Source organism: Pseudochaenichthys georgianus, chromosome 6 (genome assembly GCF_902827115.2).
Source record: "Pseudochaenichthys georgianus chromosome 6, fPseGeo1.2, whole genome shotgun sequence".
Classification (NCBI taxonomy): Eukaryota; Metazoa; Chordata; class Actinopteri; order Perciformes; family Channichthyidae; genus Pseudochaenichthys; species Pseudochaenichthys georgianus.
In genome coordinates this window covers 20640419-20653354 of record NC_047508.1, presented here as the reverse complement: position 1 = coordinate 20653354, position 12936 = coordinate 20640419, and the positions used below count along the sequence as shown (strand labels likewise).

Sequence of the window (12936 nt, the reverse complement as noted above, 5' to 3'; positions counted from 1 at the left end):
TGACAATGGATGTATAAAGAGAACATGTAAGTCAGTGTTTGCTAAAATAGCTTTTATTGCTTTTATTTTTTTGTTGCCCGATTTGAATGGCTTAAATCAATGAACGTTAGCTTACAGCTGCGGCGGGTAGTGTTAAACAGACGTACAATTAGACACATTAAAGACCATAAGCGGTGATTAACATAACACAATTATTAAAACAAAATCGCTCATGACAAAACTACTAGTTTAAATATTAACGTTGCAACTGTAAGGAGAGTGTTTTTCACCTGCCTCCGGTAAGGAGTTTCACTTTGTTTGTAGTGCTTGCTTGTCAAACGGGTTTTCTCTCTCCAGCCTCTGCGTGTCTCTGCCGTTCACATACACACAGGAGACTACACGCAGGAAGTAGAAGAAAAAACTGACAGGAGCTCATGAAAACAAGGAAGTAAACGCTGTCGGATCGAAGCAGGATCCCCTTTTATGCTGTAAAGTGAACGCAGATCCGTCGACAGCTCAGTAATAGAATTAAAAGCACCACGGCTGTGCTAAGGAAGTTAGCCGTCAAGCTAATTCCTCTACTTTTTTCACAAAACAAGCCTTAGACGGAGAAACAGGAAGGAGACAAAGACAAGTAAGTACACTGCAGAGTTGCAAACCGGTAAACCCCACAGGAATAGGGAGGACATGTCTGTATGTGTGTGTGAGGAAGCACTGTATGTCTGAGAGAGAAGTAGCAGAGAGAGAGAGCTGTGGCAGAGGGGGAGTCTTTTCTCTGCATTACAGCATCTTTCTTCCGGTTGTTTGTGTCAGCAGTGGGGAAAGAGTACACAGACATAGCCCAGGAGACGAGGGTTCAAAGGAGGAATGGCAAGTGAGGAGAAAATGAGGGTTCTTTCTGTGTACAAGTCATGCACCTCTGCCTTTTACTCTTTCCTTTTCACCCCTGCAGAGTGAAATGAAAGTAGGGTGCAAGGGCATGAAGATAAACAAACAAAACACGTAAAGGTCAGGGCCTGGTGCCATGCAGAGGAAAGTGAGATAAGAGTAGCGTGGGTGTTTGGTCATGCCCAAGGTATAGCCATACTCAGCACTTTCTGTTTTCTGAGTTAGGAAACAAACTGTGAAAACAAAGACAGTAAGGTGACTGCAGATGGGGTGTCCGTGTGTATTGTCCTTGCGAAATGATGATTGTGTGTAGATTTTGTTGCTCTGGATGTTGTTTCTTTGTGTGTACACCTCCATATATCCTCTGCTAACATCACATCAGAGGGGATTAGTCCAGAGGATCTTGGACTTTCCCCTGTGCAAATACGAGAGCTGTTCACAGAAGGTCACAGCTATTAATATCCTGTCCTCTACTCTGTGTGTCTCCTACAAGATTAGTCCTTTTATCCCCAGAATTATTATCAGCCACCATGGACCAAAAAGGGGAACCCCAGGATGGAGCTTTGGGGCTGAAACATGAGGAGCTGCCACAGATGGATGGGTCATGTGATGCCTGCGAGCCTGACGAGGCACAACCGGCCACACACGTGTGCTACACCTGCAGCTTCGCCTTCTGCTCCGTCCATGCTGACAGACATGCCAGCAGCACACATCACCCCATAATGCCTTACAATCACGAGGGGACACAGGCTAATGGACTTGGCAACAGCAGAGACTTTAGAGTCGGAGATGGAGCTGAGGATGAAGCTGGTGTGGAGAGGGCAGCTGGGATGGCCGCTAATCAGGACATGGCGCTTCTCGGAGGGGCCATGGCTAAAGGCGATGAGAGTGGTGATGCTGTGGAAAAAGATGGAGCTCAGAATGGCGTGCAGCTGGAGGCTGAGCCCGGCGATGGGGCAGAGGGCGCAGAAGCAGGGCAGGAGGCCGCGGCGGCCGGCGAGGCTGGGAAGAATAACAACGTGACAGTAGAGAGACTGCGCTGCAAGGAGCATGAGCAGGAAGGCTCCCTCTACTGTAAAAATGATGAGAAAGTCATCTGTGTGCTGTGTGCCGTGCAAGGTGAGCACCGCGAGCATGAGATCATCACGCTGTTTGAGGCCTACGTCTGGCAGAAGGTGAGTCACACACTCGGAACACATCGGGTTAGGTATGGGCAATATATTGATGCTAATAGATATCCTTACTCTCCAACAGTAAAGTAATGTCTCTTTTGCATTTTCCAGTCTTGTACTGTTACCCACTTAATCATTATATCCAAATAATTATTGTATTTTTATAGGCCTGCATAACATAATACAAATGTTCACAAAATCACAATATGGACTAGTACAATATGCAAATCGCACTAAGCGATGGTAAAGGCAACATATGTGAAGATATCATTCTGAATGAAGTATTGTGGTCCTTCAGAAAAGTCCTGCCATACTAACAGTACTCTACTAAAACCCTTTATAACTTTTAATTTACTTAATGATTTAATAATAATGTGAATCATTTTTCAAAGTTGATCATTCCCTCTGATGTCGCAATGTCAGTCAAAATATCGCAATCAGTTATTTTTCTCCAAATGTGATGTCATGATCAACACTGCAATCTCAACAAGATATTTGTTTAAAAAAGACCATGATAAATACATTTAGTCATATCACCCAGCCCTATGACAAGTGTGCATACGGTAAAACTCCTCTGTTTTATTTACAACATGCTCTCCTGTACTTTAACACAATGTCTTTAACTCTGAACTCTATGACATAAAGTATTCAAAACATTGTCTATCTGGTTTGCATTTCAAATTCAGGCTAAATAATATATCAACAGCTGTAGGCTAGCAGTCTTTAAGTCAACTCGTTAGAGCTCTGTAATATTTTAAACATAACAATGTATGATCACCCACATGATCTCATTAATAAATGGATTCAATTACACGGCTACATAAATAATTCCTAGGAAAACTGTGAAATGGGAACATTATGAATATATCCCATTTATGTTTGCTTGATGCCAGTGCACCCTTCCTCCATTTCCCAGATGGCTTTCTGCTTCAGGCGTGTTTAATAGGTCTTGGGAGTCAAAACTCATTGAGTGCAGCATTGCAGTTGGTCCAGTAAGCCGGGCAAATGCGGTGCTGGATTGTGAGAATAACTCCATCATCACTCAGTTCTGCAGAGCATGGTGTTTGTGATGATTATAGAACCAGAGGCAGATGTTATAAGCCCACTAAACACATTCAGTATGGGTTATTGCACAAAGGACCAATTAACAGAGGTGTGATAGTATCAGAAACCAGGACTTTGTTTTTCGATTAATATTTCAAACATTCAAGGGTTTTGTTTGTGGACACTGAAATAAACTGAATGACAAAAGCGGAGCATTTCGCTGTAGAAGTGACGACCCACGTCGCGTGCTGTGTGTAATTTACAGAGCACGAGTTTTGTCCTTTACCCTGTGAATGCACATCTGAAAAACAAAAAGTAGAGCAGTACAATTTAGTGGTCTACTCGTGCATCATGGCCACATATGGAATTGATTGATGAGAGACAAAGGGGTCACACACACACACACACACACACACACACACACACACACACACACACACACACACACACACACACAGCCTAAGGCCACATTATTTACCATAAACCTACTCTAGGTTTTATCCTGCTTACTGTGTCAGTGTATTCATGTGAAAGATCCATTTATCTCGGACAGTATTGATATGATGGCAAACCATACAAGTCAAAAGTTATCCGTGATTGACTTGTCACAGTTATACAATGCATTTTCTTTCTAAAAGCAAAGATATTTTCAAAATATCATTTTGGTAAAAAAATACGATGCATTTTGTCTGTATTTGTATACAGTTATAAACTGATAAATAAACATACAGTAATTTGGTTCTTCTCTAAATGATTAGTGGAATGACGAAGTACTAATGTTGAAATGCTGTGTGTTTGTGTGCTCCGCCTGTAGAGCAGGGAGGGGTATGACCTGCTGGGCTGTACACAGCGGATGTCTGAGACAATCAAGACCAGGTGGACCAACCCCGAGGTGAGTTCAAACCCCTGCACACAGAACAGTGAGTCCATTCCTAACACAAGTTACACAGTCAGGGCAATATATAGAAACCCTTCCCAACTGTTCTCATTAAGTAAGGAGCTCTTATCAAGTGAAGTAGGAATTTATCTGCAGTAATAAAAGTTTGACTTGACCTTCTTGCAAGGAATGACAGCAGTGTGTCAGCCTGATACATTTACTCTGCAGACCCTGAAGGTCTATTTTTTATATTTAAATGTATATATTGCAGCTTCCCAGGTCTCTGCCTTTCCTAACAGCCATGTTACAGTGTGACGATCTCATTTGCAGACCATGAATCTGATATTCATATTTTTGTTCCATCTTGAAAAAGCTAGTATTTTTATAAAATAGGTTATGTCTTATAGGAATAGACCATCTTATTATCTTTTATCTCTGGTAAGGATATGTTTTCATCTCTCAAAGCTCATATCGGGGGAAAGGAATCAGATGTGAAAAACAGTGATCAGGCTGCATACATATTAATGGAGGACAAGAGGCGTAACCTAACTCGAAAGGCCTAGATTGCTGTGCGTCATTCAGCCTGTCAGCTTGCGTTGCCGGGGTAGATAAGAAAAAAACGTTGGTTGAACCGGGTTTCAAGACATGATGAGCCATAACAAAGCAACACAGAAACAGCCATTACTCATTTCTAATTCATTGTGTACAGCAGTAGCGGTATATAGACTGCAGCGGGGAAGCATCCAGAATGAGATAAAGAAGGATTTGATAGAGATTATGTTATAAAGGCATTGGGTAGAAAACACGAGACAATTATTTCCATCCATATATTTATCATGCAGTCCCATTCACACATCACATACCTTGCCTATTGGTGTTCTGCAGATAGAATCCATCTTAAGGCAAAAGAGTGATGGCATCATTGTGTGATGACTAAATCATGAAAGGTCAGATAGGCTTTTTCCGACTCGGCCCTTCTGTGCTAGTTCAGAGGTTGTATTTTCAAAGAGACTTGATTGTAACATGTGGCTTAACACTCGCAAATGTAATATTTATTACAGGGCTATTTTGGTCTACATATAATTCACTTTTTCATTTCACACACACTTCTATATTCATACAACCAAGGTTTTCCTCATCTTTATACTGATGGCATTGTTGCAACCTTGAGCAGAATCATATTCTGTGGTAGTAACTGACAGAGGTCACACACATTGGTTTGTGTGGCTCAGATTGTACCAGCCAATCATGTGAATTGAAGACATGAAAAAAGAGTCACGAGCTCAAGTTATGTTCTTAACCCCATTTCAACATTTCTGTGTGACCTTCACCAGGTTGCCATCTGAAACACAGCGTGCCTGGTCACCTCTTTCTTAATAGCAACCCAAAAAAAGCTGCAAACTGAATTTTCATGCCAAGTCAAGCTTGAAAACAGTGGCAGTATTTTCCATTACAGATGCCATATTGAGGTCATGTTGTGCCATTGAAAATAAAACCTTCCCGCAGACGGTTATGTGTTATGCAGTGAGAGGTGTTGCAGTGAGCTACAGGATCAGGCCTCAGCTACTTAGAGTCGACACAGCTGCACCTGCAACACCTGTTCTGCCTTGTGCTTTGCTTAAAATACTGTGCGTGAACCCACCAGAGAGCAGTGGCACACACACCGGAGAGTTGCTCAGTACCTGCAGAGACGTGACCCAAGCACAGTGGCATAATGAAGAAGGCTAATTTGGCTGGCCTGCCTGAGAGGTAACACTTTTACCGGCAGCCGGCACCCCACCTAAGTTCATGTCGATTATCATACTGAAATATCAATGCTGCCCCAAGGACTTCCTGGACATTCAGTGTTGTGCTGTTCAGCTGTAGAGGTGCAGTGTGCTCGGCTAAAACAATCCACTTACCTGCTCACTCAGAGGCCACTATGTGAGAGACCTTTATGTGGATTTGTCGGTGTGTCCTCTCTGCTCTCTGAAATGTCAACGTTTCTTATTCTGCATGACAGGCGACCATCAGAGTGACGGCTCCTGATTGTCTGTGAGAGAGAGAGAGACGGGGGGAAAAAAGAGAAAGACAGAGGCTGGAGGAGCTTAAGGCTGCGGCCCCACGAGGACGAAAACGGCTAAACGCATAGGATTAACGCAAACGCAATCGCAAACGGCTTCCGTCCACATGCAATAATTATCCGGATAGTGTCTGCCCACACGAGACCGCTCCGTTTAGCTTTAACCGCTGGAGAAGCTGCAGTACATATGCAGGAGCCTGTAGGTGGCGCTGTAACTTCCTCCACAAAAGCAGCGAAGAAGAAGGTTGTCATGGTTGCCCTTCTGTTTATTCTCCGCGGTGGGGGCCGAGGGAACCGGGCAGAGTTTTTCGCCAGTCAGCGTGTATTAAAGTTTAAATCTTCCGGACAAAATTATAAAAGTGCCGGTCAAAGGTCTTCTTTGTTATTTATTGAGCTTTAAAACAAATGAATAACGACTCTATATAATATAATGATAAAATACACGGAGCCTCTCTTTTTCCTCCCTCTCTTCGGACAGCGCCAGTGTCTGTCTCATGCAGCAGCTGATCCAGTAATGAGTGACCCGGCCGACTGTAAAAATAAACATATTTATAACTAGTTTAGTTTGAGAGGTAATTAAAATAGCTAAGGGTGATGATCTGACTTGAAGTGTGTGTTTTGCTGCAGCGGGAGGAGCTGCAGGTGAGCAGAGCTGCGTGTCTCCGTCCTGTCAGATTAGACTTCACTCGCGAGAGAAAGATAAATAATCTGAATTCAGGGTGCAGTTTACTTTGACGTGGGGGTGAGCAGCAGAGGTGGGGAGAGGCGGGGCTATTGCCTCATCATTATTGCTGTAGATGTTGCACAAACAACTGTAGCATGGTCAATAGCGTCTGGAGCACGATAGCAACTCTGCGATCCGCCATTGTTGTTGTTGTTGGTGGCGAAACACTTCAGCACTGGCGCGGGGTAAGCGGAGGTGAGCAGAAGAGGTGGGGAGAGGCGGGGCTATTGCGCAATCACTATCAGTGATCTGAAAATGTCCGTATAGGGCGCACACCCGGAGCTGTTTGACCCCCCAGAGAGTGGCGTATGCATTTCTATCCACCTTGGGACCCGTTATCGTTTCCTCAGTCGTTTAGTGCCATATTCGGTCGTCCTCGTGTGGCCGAACGGTCTATATGACACTAAACAGTAACGCAAACGACCGAATTCGTCCTCGTGGGGCCGCAGCCTTAGTTGCTGTGTGATATTGACTTCCTAAATGACTTCAGAGGGGAAGAGGTGTGAGCAGCTGTCAGTAAGGGGGTGGAAGGGTGAATGAAAATATTTAACCCTTAGCTGGTGTTTTCTTATTAAAACTAGCCTGCATAATTATCTACTTTCCTGCAGGTACAGTGATTGTAATCTCTCAAAGCTCATATCTCCGCTCTCCACAGGGGAATGGAATTTAATGCAAAAAAAAACAGTGATGAGGCTGCATACATATTAATGGTGGACCGGAGGCGTAACGTGACATGAAGGACCATAATTGCTGTCTGTCAGCTTGCGTTACCTATCGTCGAAAGAGCTGGACATGATATGTGAATCATGTTGTGGCTTTAGCAGGTAGTCAGCATATTTATCTCGCTCTCATGTTTTATTTACTCATTTTGCCGGGCAGGGTGTCTGCTGAGATGCACACAGCCTGTGGAGCCTCTCTCTGCAGCTACAGAGAGAAAAGTGGGATATCTGAACGGCAACATCAGCCCATTCACAAATGTGCATTTGTGTGCAGGAGCTACATCCGCTTTCCTCGCCTGATCAAATCTACGAGAGAAGTAGACGCATTAAGGCTGTCTTAGGGAGCCGAGGCTGAGGAACAAACGGAAGAGGCATGAAAAGAAGAGGCTGCTACTGTTAGGTTTATTCATCCTGTGTTTTATTGCCCTTCTCTACCTCATTCTTTTTCTTCCTCTCCCCTCTCTCATTGGAGGCTGTCGTTCCCATTCCATCTCCACTCAGAGCGTTTTTAATTAAATTACTCGGTATCATTACCCAGAAAGTTGCTTGGCTGACATTGCCTCTCTCAAAACTAATAAAAAGGTGCTGGATATTGAAACTCTGCTGTTATAAAACCAAAGGCCTTCTGTCTCATGTTTCCGTCTCTCCCCTGTTCATTCTCTTACTACCACACTTTATATTACTTTGAAGAGCTAGCATTTTACAAATGAACTTGTATTGCTGTGTTGTGTTAGAGGTTTAATTGGAGAATCTCATCTCTGGAAGAGATAAAAGAGAGCGTGAGAGAGTGTGTTCACTTGGAACAGGGCCACTATTGCCAAGGGCAAGGACAGTTCAGATCCATTTACTCCTAATGTTCTATTAATGCTTTTTTAAAAAGCATCACACAAAACAGATATCGGAAAAAGCAGCGGAACTCGCTCTAATTTCAAAGAAAGTTAACCAGTTGAACTCTAGTGCTTCCACAATGTTAGCTTTTAAGAAATATCAAAGTTAGATAAAACATCTCTTGCAGATCCAAAAATAATATATTCCGCATCTGCATTTTTCATCACTTCATTGAAGCTGCAGGAAGCTTAAATTTAGGGAAATATTCTCATTCAAGATGGCACTATTTTTTTCTGTACCTTTGATGTCTTTGGCATCGTGTCGTGATGTCATTTTGAACAACACATTTGATGTCTGTGAAACTTTGGGATTTAAATGGCTTTTGGCCACAGAAATGCATGTGATGATTGACCCACTGATGTGATGTGTAGATGAAAGATGTTAAGAATAAAACTTTGACTACTTTGATATTTGCTGTTTTCAGATGACTTGATTTAAGTGTGTCCTCCAACCCAGGGGCTCCCAAAGTGGACCCCGAGTGCGAGAGGATTACAACATTTAAAAAAGAAAAAAATTATCATTTTTTAAAAATTATTAATAATAAAGTGTGCATAGACATTTTTCAGGGGGCGGACTGGCCATCTGTATAATTTCCCCACAGTGAGGCCCCTCCCCCTTTGATAATCCACTAGCGCAGTGTTTCTCAAACTTTTTCATACCAACCAAGGACCTCTTAACCAATAAAAAAACACTCACGGACCATCTAACTCCACAAATATCCCAAAACAATAGGCCTGCTTACCACTCCAACAGTATATATATATATATATATATATATATTATAACAGCCTAATAATGACAGCTTAACCTTCTCTATATCGCCTCGTTCACACAATAAATCAACACTACAAGGATAAATGTTCATAAAATACATCCATTGTTTGTATGTGCTTCTTGAAATCCTAAAAAACACATAGTTTTTCTAGAACAGATTACAAATCGCCAGAAAATGGTACAAACAAGTGGCAACATGTGTGACAAAGGTGTTGCGCTGGGCTATATCATGCAATCGAAAGTGAAACTTAAGCACGCTCCATTGAATACACTAGTGTGTGAAGCTAATTCGATTTGAATGTCTTGCCAGGTTATAATCAGGTGAAGTGTTTGTGGAAATTCTAAGAAGAGTTTTATTTTTAGCGAATCACAGTTCCCAGCTCACTGATTCTGAGGAAACATTTTCAGACTCAAGGAGTTTTTTTCTTTCCATGGTAAGTCACTTTCAGACCAGCTCGGTGCAGAATACATTGTATATATGAACTCTGAACTGATGTGCCGTTTTGGCATGTGTTTGCAGTACTATCATTCCTGTATTTCTCCGACAACACCTGTGTCAAACATGGCTGCTTGGAACCGGTTTGGAGGCTGTTCGCTTGATATTTCCAACTTTTCTTATCGTGAACTAGGCAGGTTTCCAAATTGCACCATCTTTGTTATGCCTGCTCTTGGGATACAATCGCCATACACCTGCCAATTGTAAATGTGTAGACATACACATACATTTACAGATTGATAACAACGGTTCTACAGTAATAATTGAAGTCATTTTAGAAACACAACCTGAATCGAATTAGCTTTTCCTAATCTGCTAGCCTGATTTCCTGACTCTGCCTGTGCTCTCTCTCTCTCTCCCTCTCTCTCATCCCCTGTCCTTACTCTAACTCTGCCCTTGTAAGCAGTGTGCCACTGTCTCTCCTGATGCCTCATTTTGTGGCCTCAGCTTGCAGCAATGCAAATGAAGCTTAGTACGCATGAGCGCTCCTCCCTTACTAGCTGGATACATTCTAAGAGAAATTCTGTCACTGAGTGAAAGGTCCAAGGGCAGAGGGCTCTTGTTCCACATACACAAAGAGCACTGGTCCAGGATCACCCCTCCCATCTGCCACCGAGGCCACAGGGACTCGATGATAGGTCAAGGGGCTCTGTGGAAGTCCCGGAGATTGGGAGATTGGATAAAGGAATGTGTCAGAGGACAGATAAGATACTAAACATTTTTATGTTACAATTCTCTCCGCCCCATCCATGTTGTAGCTCTGCTCTTAGCGAGCATTGTTCTCCATGATTTAAAGCTTTCCGTCCATTCTCTGAATCCTGTTGGTACCACAACTGAACAAAATGTGGACATTTTCAACTACTTGTGTAGGTAAATGTATGCCATGTAAAGTGAAATGCAGGTCTCCCTTGAAAAAGAGATCTATGATCTCAATGGGACCAATCTGGTTAAATAAAGGTTTGAAATGAAATGAAATGAAATGAGACAGGATGCGTTCATTCAAGATGATCTGTTGTCACCAATGATGCCCAACTATTTCACTTCTGCACCATAAGTATTGTACGAGCCAAAATGCTTATTTGTTGGCTCCTACAAAAAACAAGTGTGAGCTAGGGCAGACATTTTTTCTTGAACGTTTGGTCCTGCAAAGATGACTATTTATATTATTTGCTTTATTCAACATTATCAACCACAACTGAAGCAGTAGGCAAGATTGCATTCCTTCTGTGTTTGTTTCTCTGAACACAGTTCGGAAGTACTGCGGGTAGTCCATTGGAGACTGCTTTTTTGCCTGTGTTGTGCTTGCTGGTTTATGGCAATATCAGCGGAAGAAGTTTGGACTATTGGAATTGTTTGTAGCGCTGTGACCACCGCGAACCGCTGAGATCAAACCCTACAAAAGCGACAAGATTGATGTGAATGCTGTTGTGTTGCTGTAAATATTTTAGGAACGGTGCATACTAGAAAATCCAAAATGAGTGTTAAAAACAGAAACGAGAATGGAATGTGCAGTATCAAATATTGAAAACAGGAAAAGCAAACGTACTCATGGTTCAAGATCCAGATAATCGACCTATACATATATAAAAGCCAAGGCAGAAGTGGCTGCTATGATTGTGCTATAAAGACTGCTTAAAGACAAGCATGCAACAGGAACAGGAATTAAGTAAGGAAATGTGATGAGCCAAGTTTTAGCCTCTCAGCGACAGAACATATTGGGAGTTTTGCCACTATAAGTATAGAAGAGACGGCTAAATTACTCAGTTTTGACCATTACGCCACCTTTATACAGTGGGGGAAAAAAGTATTTAGTCAGCCACCAATTGTGCAAGTTCTCCCACTTAAAAAGATGAGAGGCCTGTAATTTTCATCCTAGGTATATCTCAACTATGAGAGACAAAATGAGAAGAAAAAAAAATCCAGATAATCACATTAAAAGAATTTATTTGCTAATTATGGTGGAAAATAAGTATTTGGTCAATAACAGAAGTTCATCTCAATACTTTGTTATATACCCTTTGTTGGCAATGACAGAGGTCAAACGTTTTCTGTAAGTCTTCACAAGGTTTTCACACACTGTTGCTGGTATTTTTGGCCCATTCCTCCATGCAGATCTCCTCTAGAGCAGTGATGTTTTGGGGCTGTCGCTGGGCAACACAGACTTTCAACTCCCTCCAAAGATTTTCTATGGGGTTGAGATCTGGAGACTGGCTAGGCCACTCCAGGACCTTGAAATGCTTCTTACGAAGCCACTCCTTCGTTGCCCGGGCGGTGTGTTTGGGATCATTGTCATGCTGAAAGACCCAGCCACGTTTCATCTTCAATGCCCTTGCTGATGGAAGGAGGTTATCACTCAAAATCTCACGATACATGGCCCCATTCATTCTTTCCTTTACACGGATCAGTTGTCCTGGTCCCTTTGCAGAAAAACAGCCCCAAAGCATGATGTTCCCACCCCCATGTTTCACAGTAGGTATGGTGTTCTTTGGATGCAACTCAGCATTCTTTCTCCTCCAAACACGTCTAGTTGAGTTTTTACCAAAAAGTTCTATTTTGGTTTCATCTGACCATATGACATTCTCCCAATCCTCTTCTGGATCATCTAAATGCTCTCTAGAAAACTTCAGACGGGCCTGGACATGTACTGGCTTAAGCAGGGGGACACGTCTGGCACTGCAGGATTTGAGTCCCTGGTGGTGTAGTGTGTTACTGATGGTAGTCTTTGTTACTTTGGTCCCAGCTCTCTGCAGGTCATTGACTAGGTCCCCCCGTGTGGTTCTGGGATTTTTGCTCACCATTCTTGTGATAATTTTGACCCCACGGGGTGAGATCTTGCGTGGAGCCCCAGATCGAGGGAGATTATCAGTGGTCTTGTATGTCTTCCATTTTCTAATAATTGCTCCCACAGTTGATTTCTTCACACCAAGCTGCTACCTATTGCAGATTCAGTCTTCCCAGCCTGGTGCAGGTCTACAATTTTGTTTCTGGTGTCCTTTGACAGCTCTTTGGTCTTTGCCATAGTGGAGTTTGGAGTGTGACTGTTTGAGGTTGTGGACAGGTGTCTTTTATACTGATAACGAGTTCAAACAGGTGCCATTAATAGTTAATACAGTTAACAAGTGGAGGACAGAGGAGGCTCTTAAAGAAGAAGTCACAGGTCTGTGAGAGCCAGAAATCTTGTTTGTTTGTAGGTGACCAAATACTATTTTACCAAGGAATTTACCAATGAATTCATTAAAAATCCTACAACGTGATTTCCTGGATTCTTTCCCCCCATTCTGTTTCTCATAGTTGAAGTGTACCTAGGATGAAC

The 12936-nt window shown here is 42.6% G+C and overlaps 1 protein-coding gene across 3 annotated transcripts in view; it reads left to right on the top strand.

Annotated features, from left to right (window-relative positions):
* The first annotated feature begins 318 nt into the window (after positions 1-318).
* Positions 319-12936, top strand: part of trim44 (tripartite motif containing 44) — a 58602-nt gene continuing 45984 nt past the window's right edge. The window contains exons 1-3 of one of the 3 annotated variants that reach the window (XM_034084266.2): positions 319-613; positions 1381-2042; positions 3898-3975. In XM_034084266.2, coding sequence (XP_033940157.1) covers positions 1398-2042; positions 3898-3975 — 723 coding nt within the window. In that variant the 5' untranslated portion in view covers positions 319-613; positions 1381-1397. Of the gene's footprint in view, positions 614-1360; positions 2043-3897; positions 3976-12936 lie in introns of all 3 variants that reach the window. The other 2 variants (XM_034084265.2, XM_034084263.2) reach the window with 2 other exon arrangements.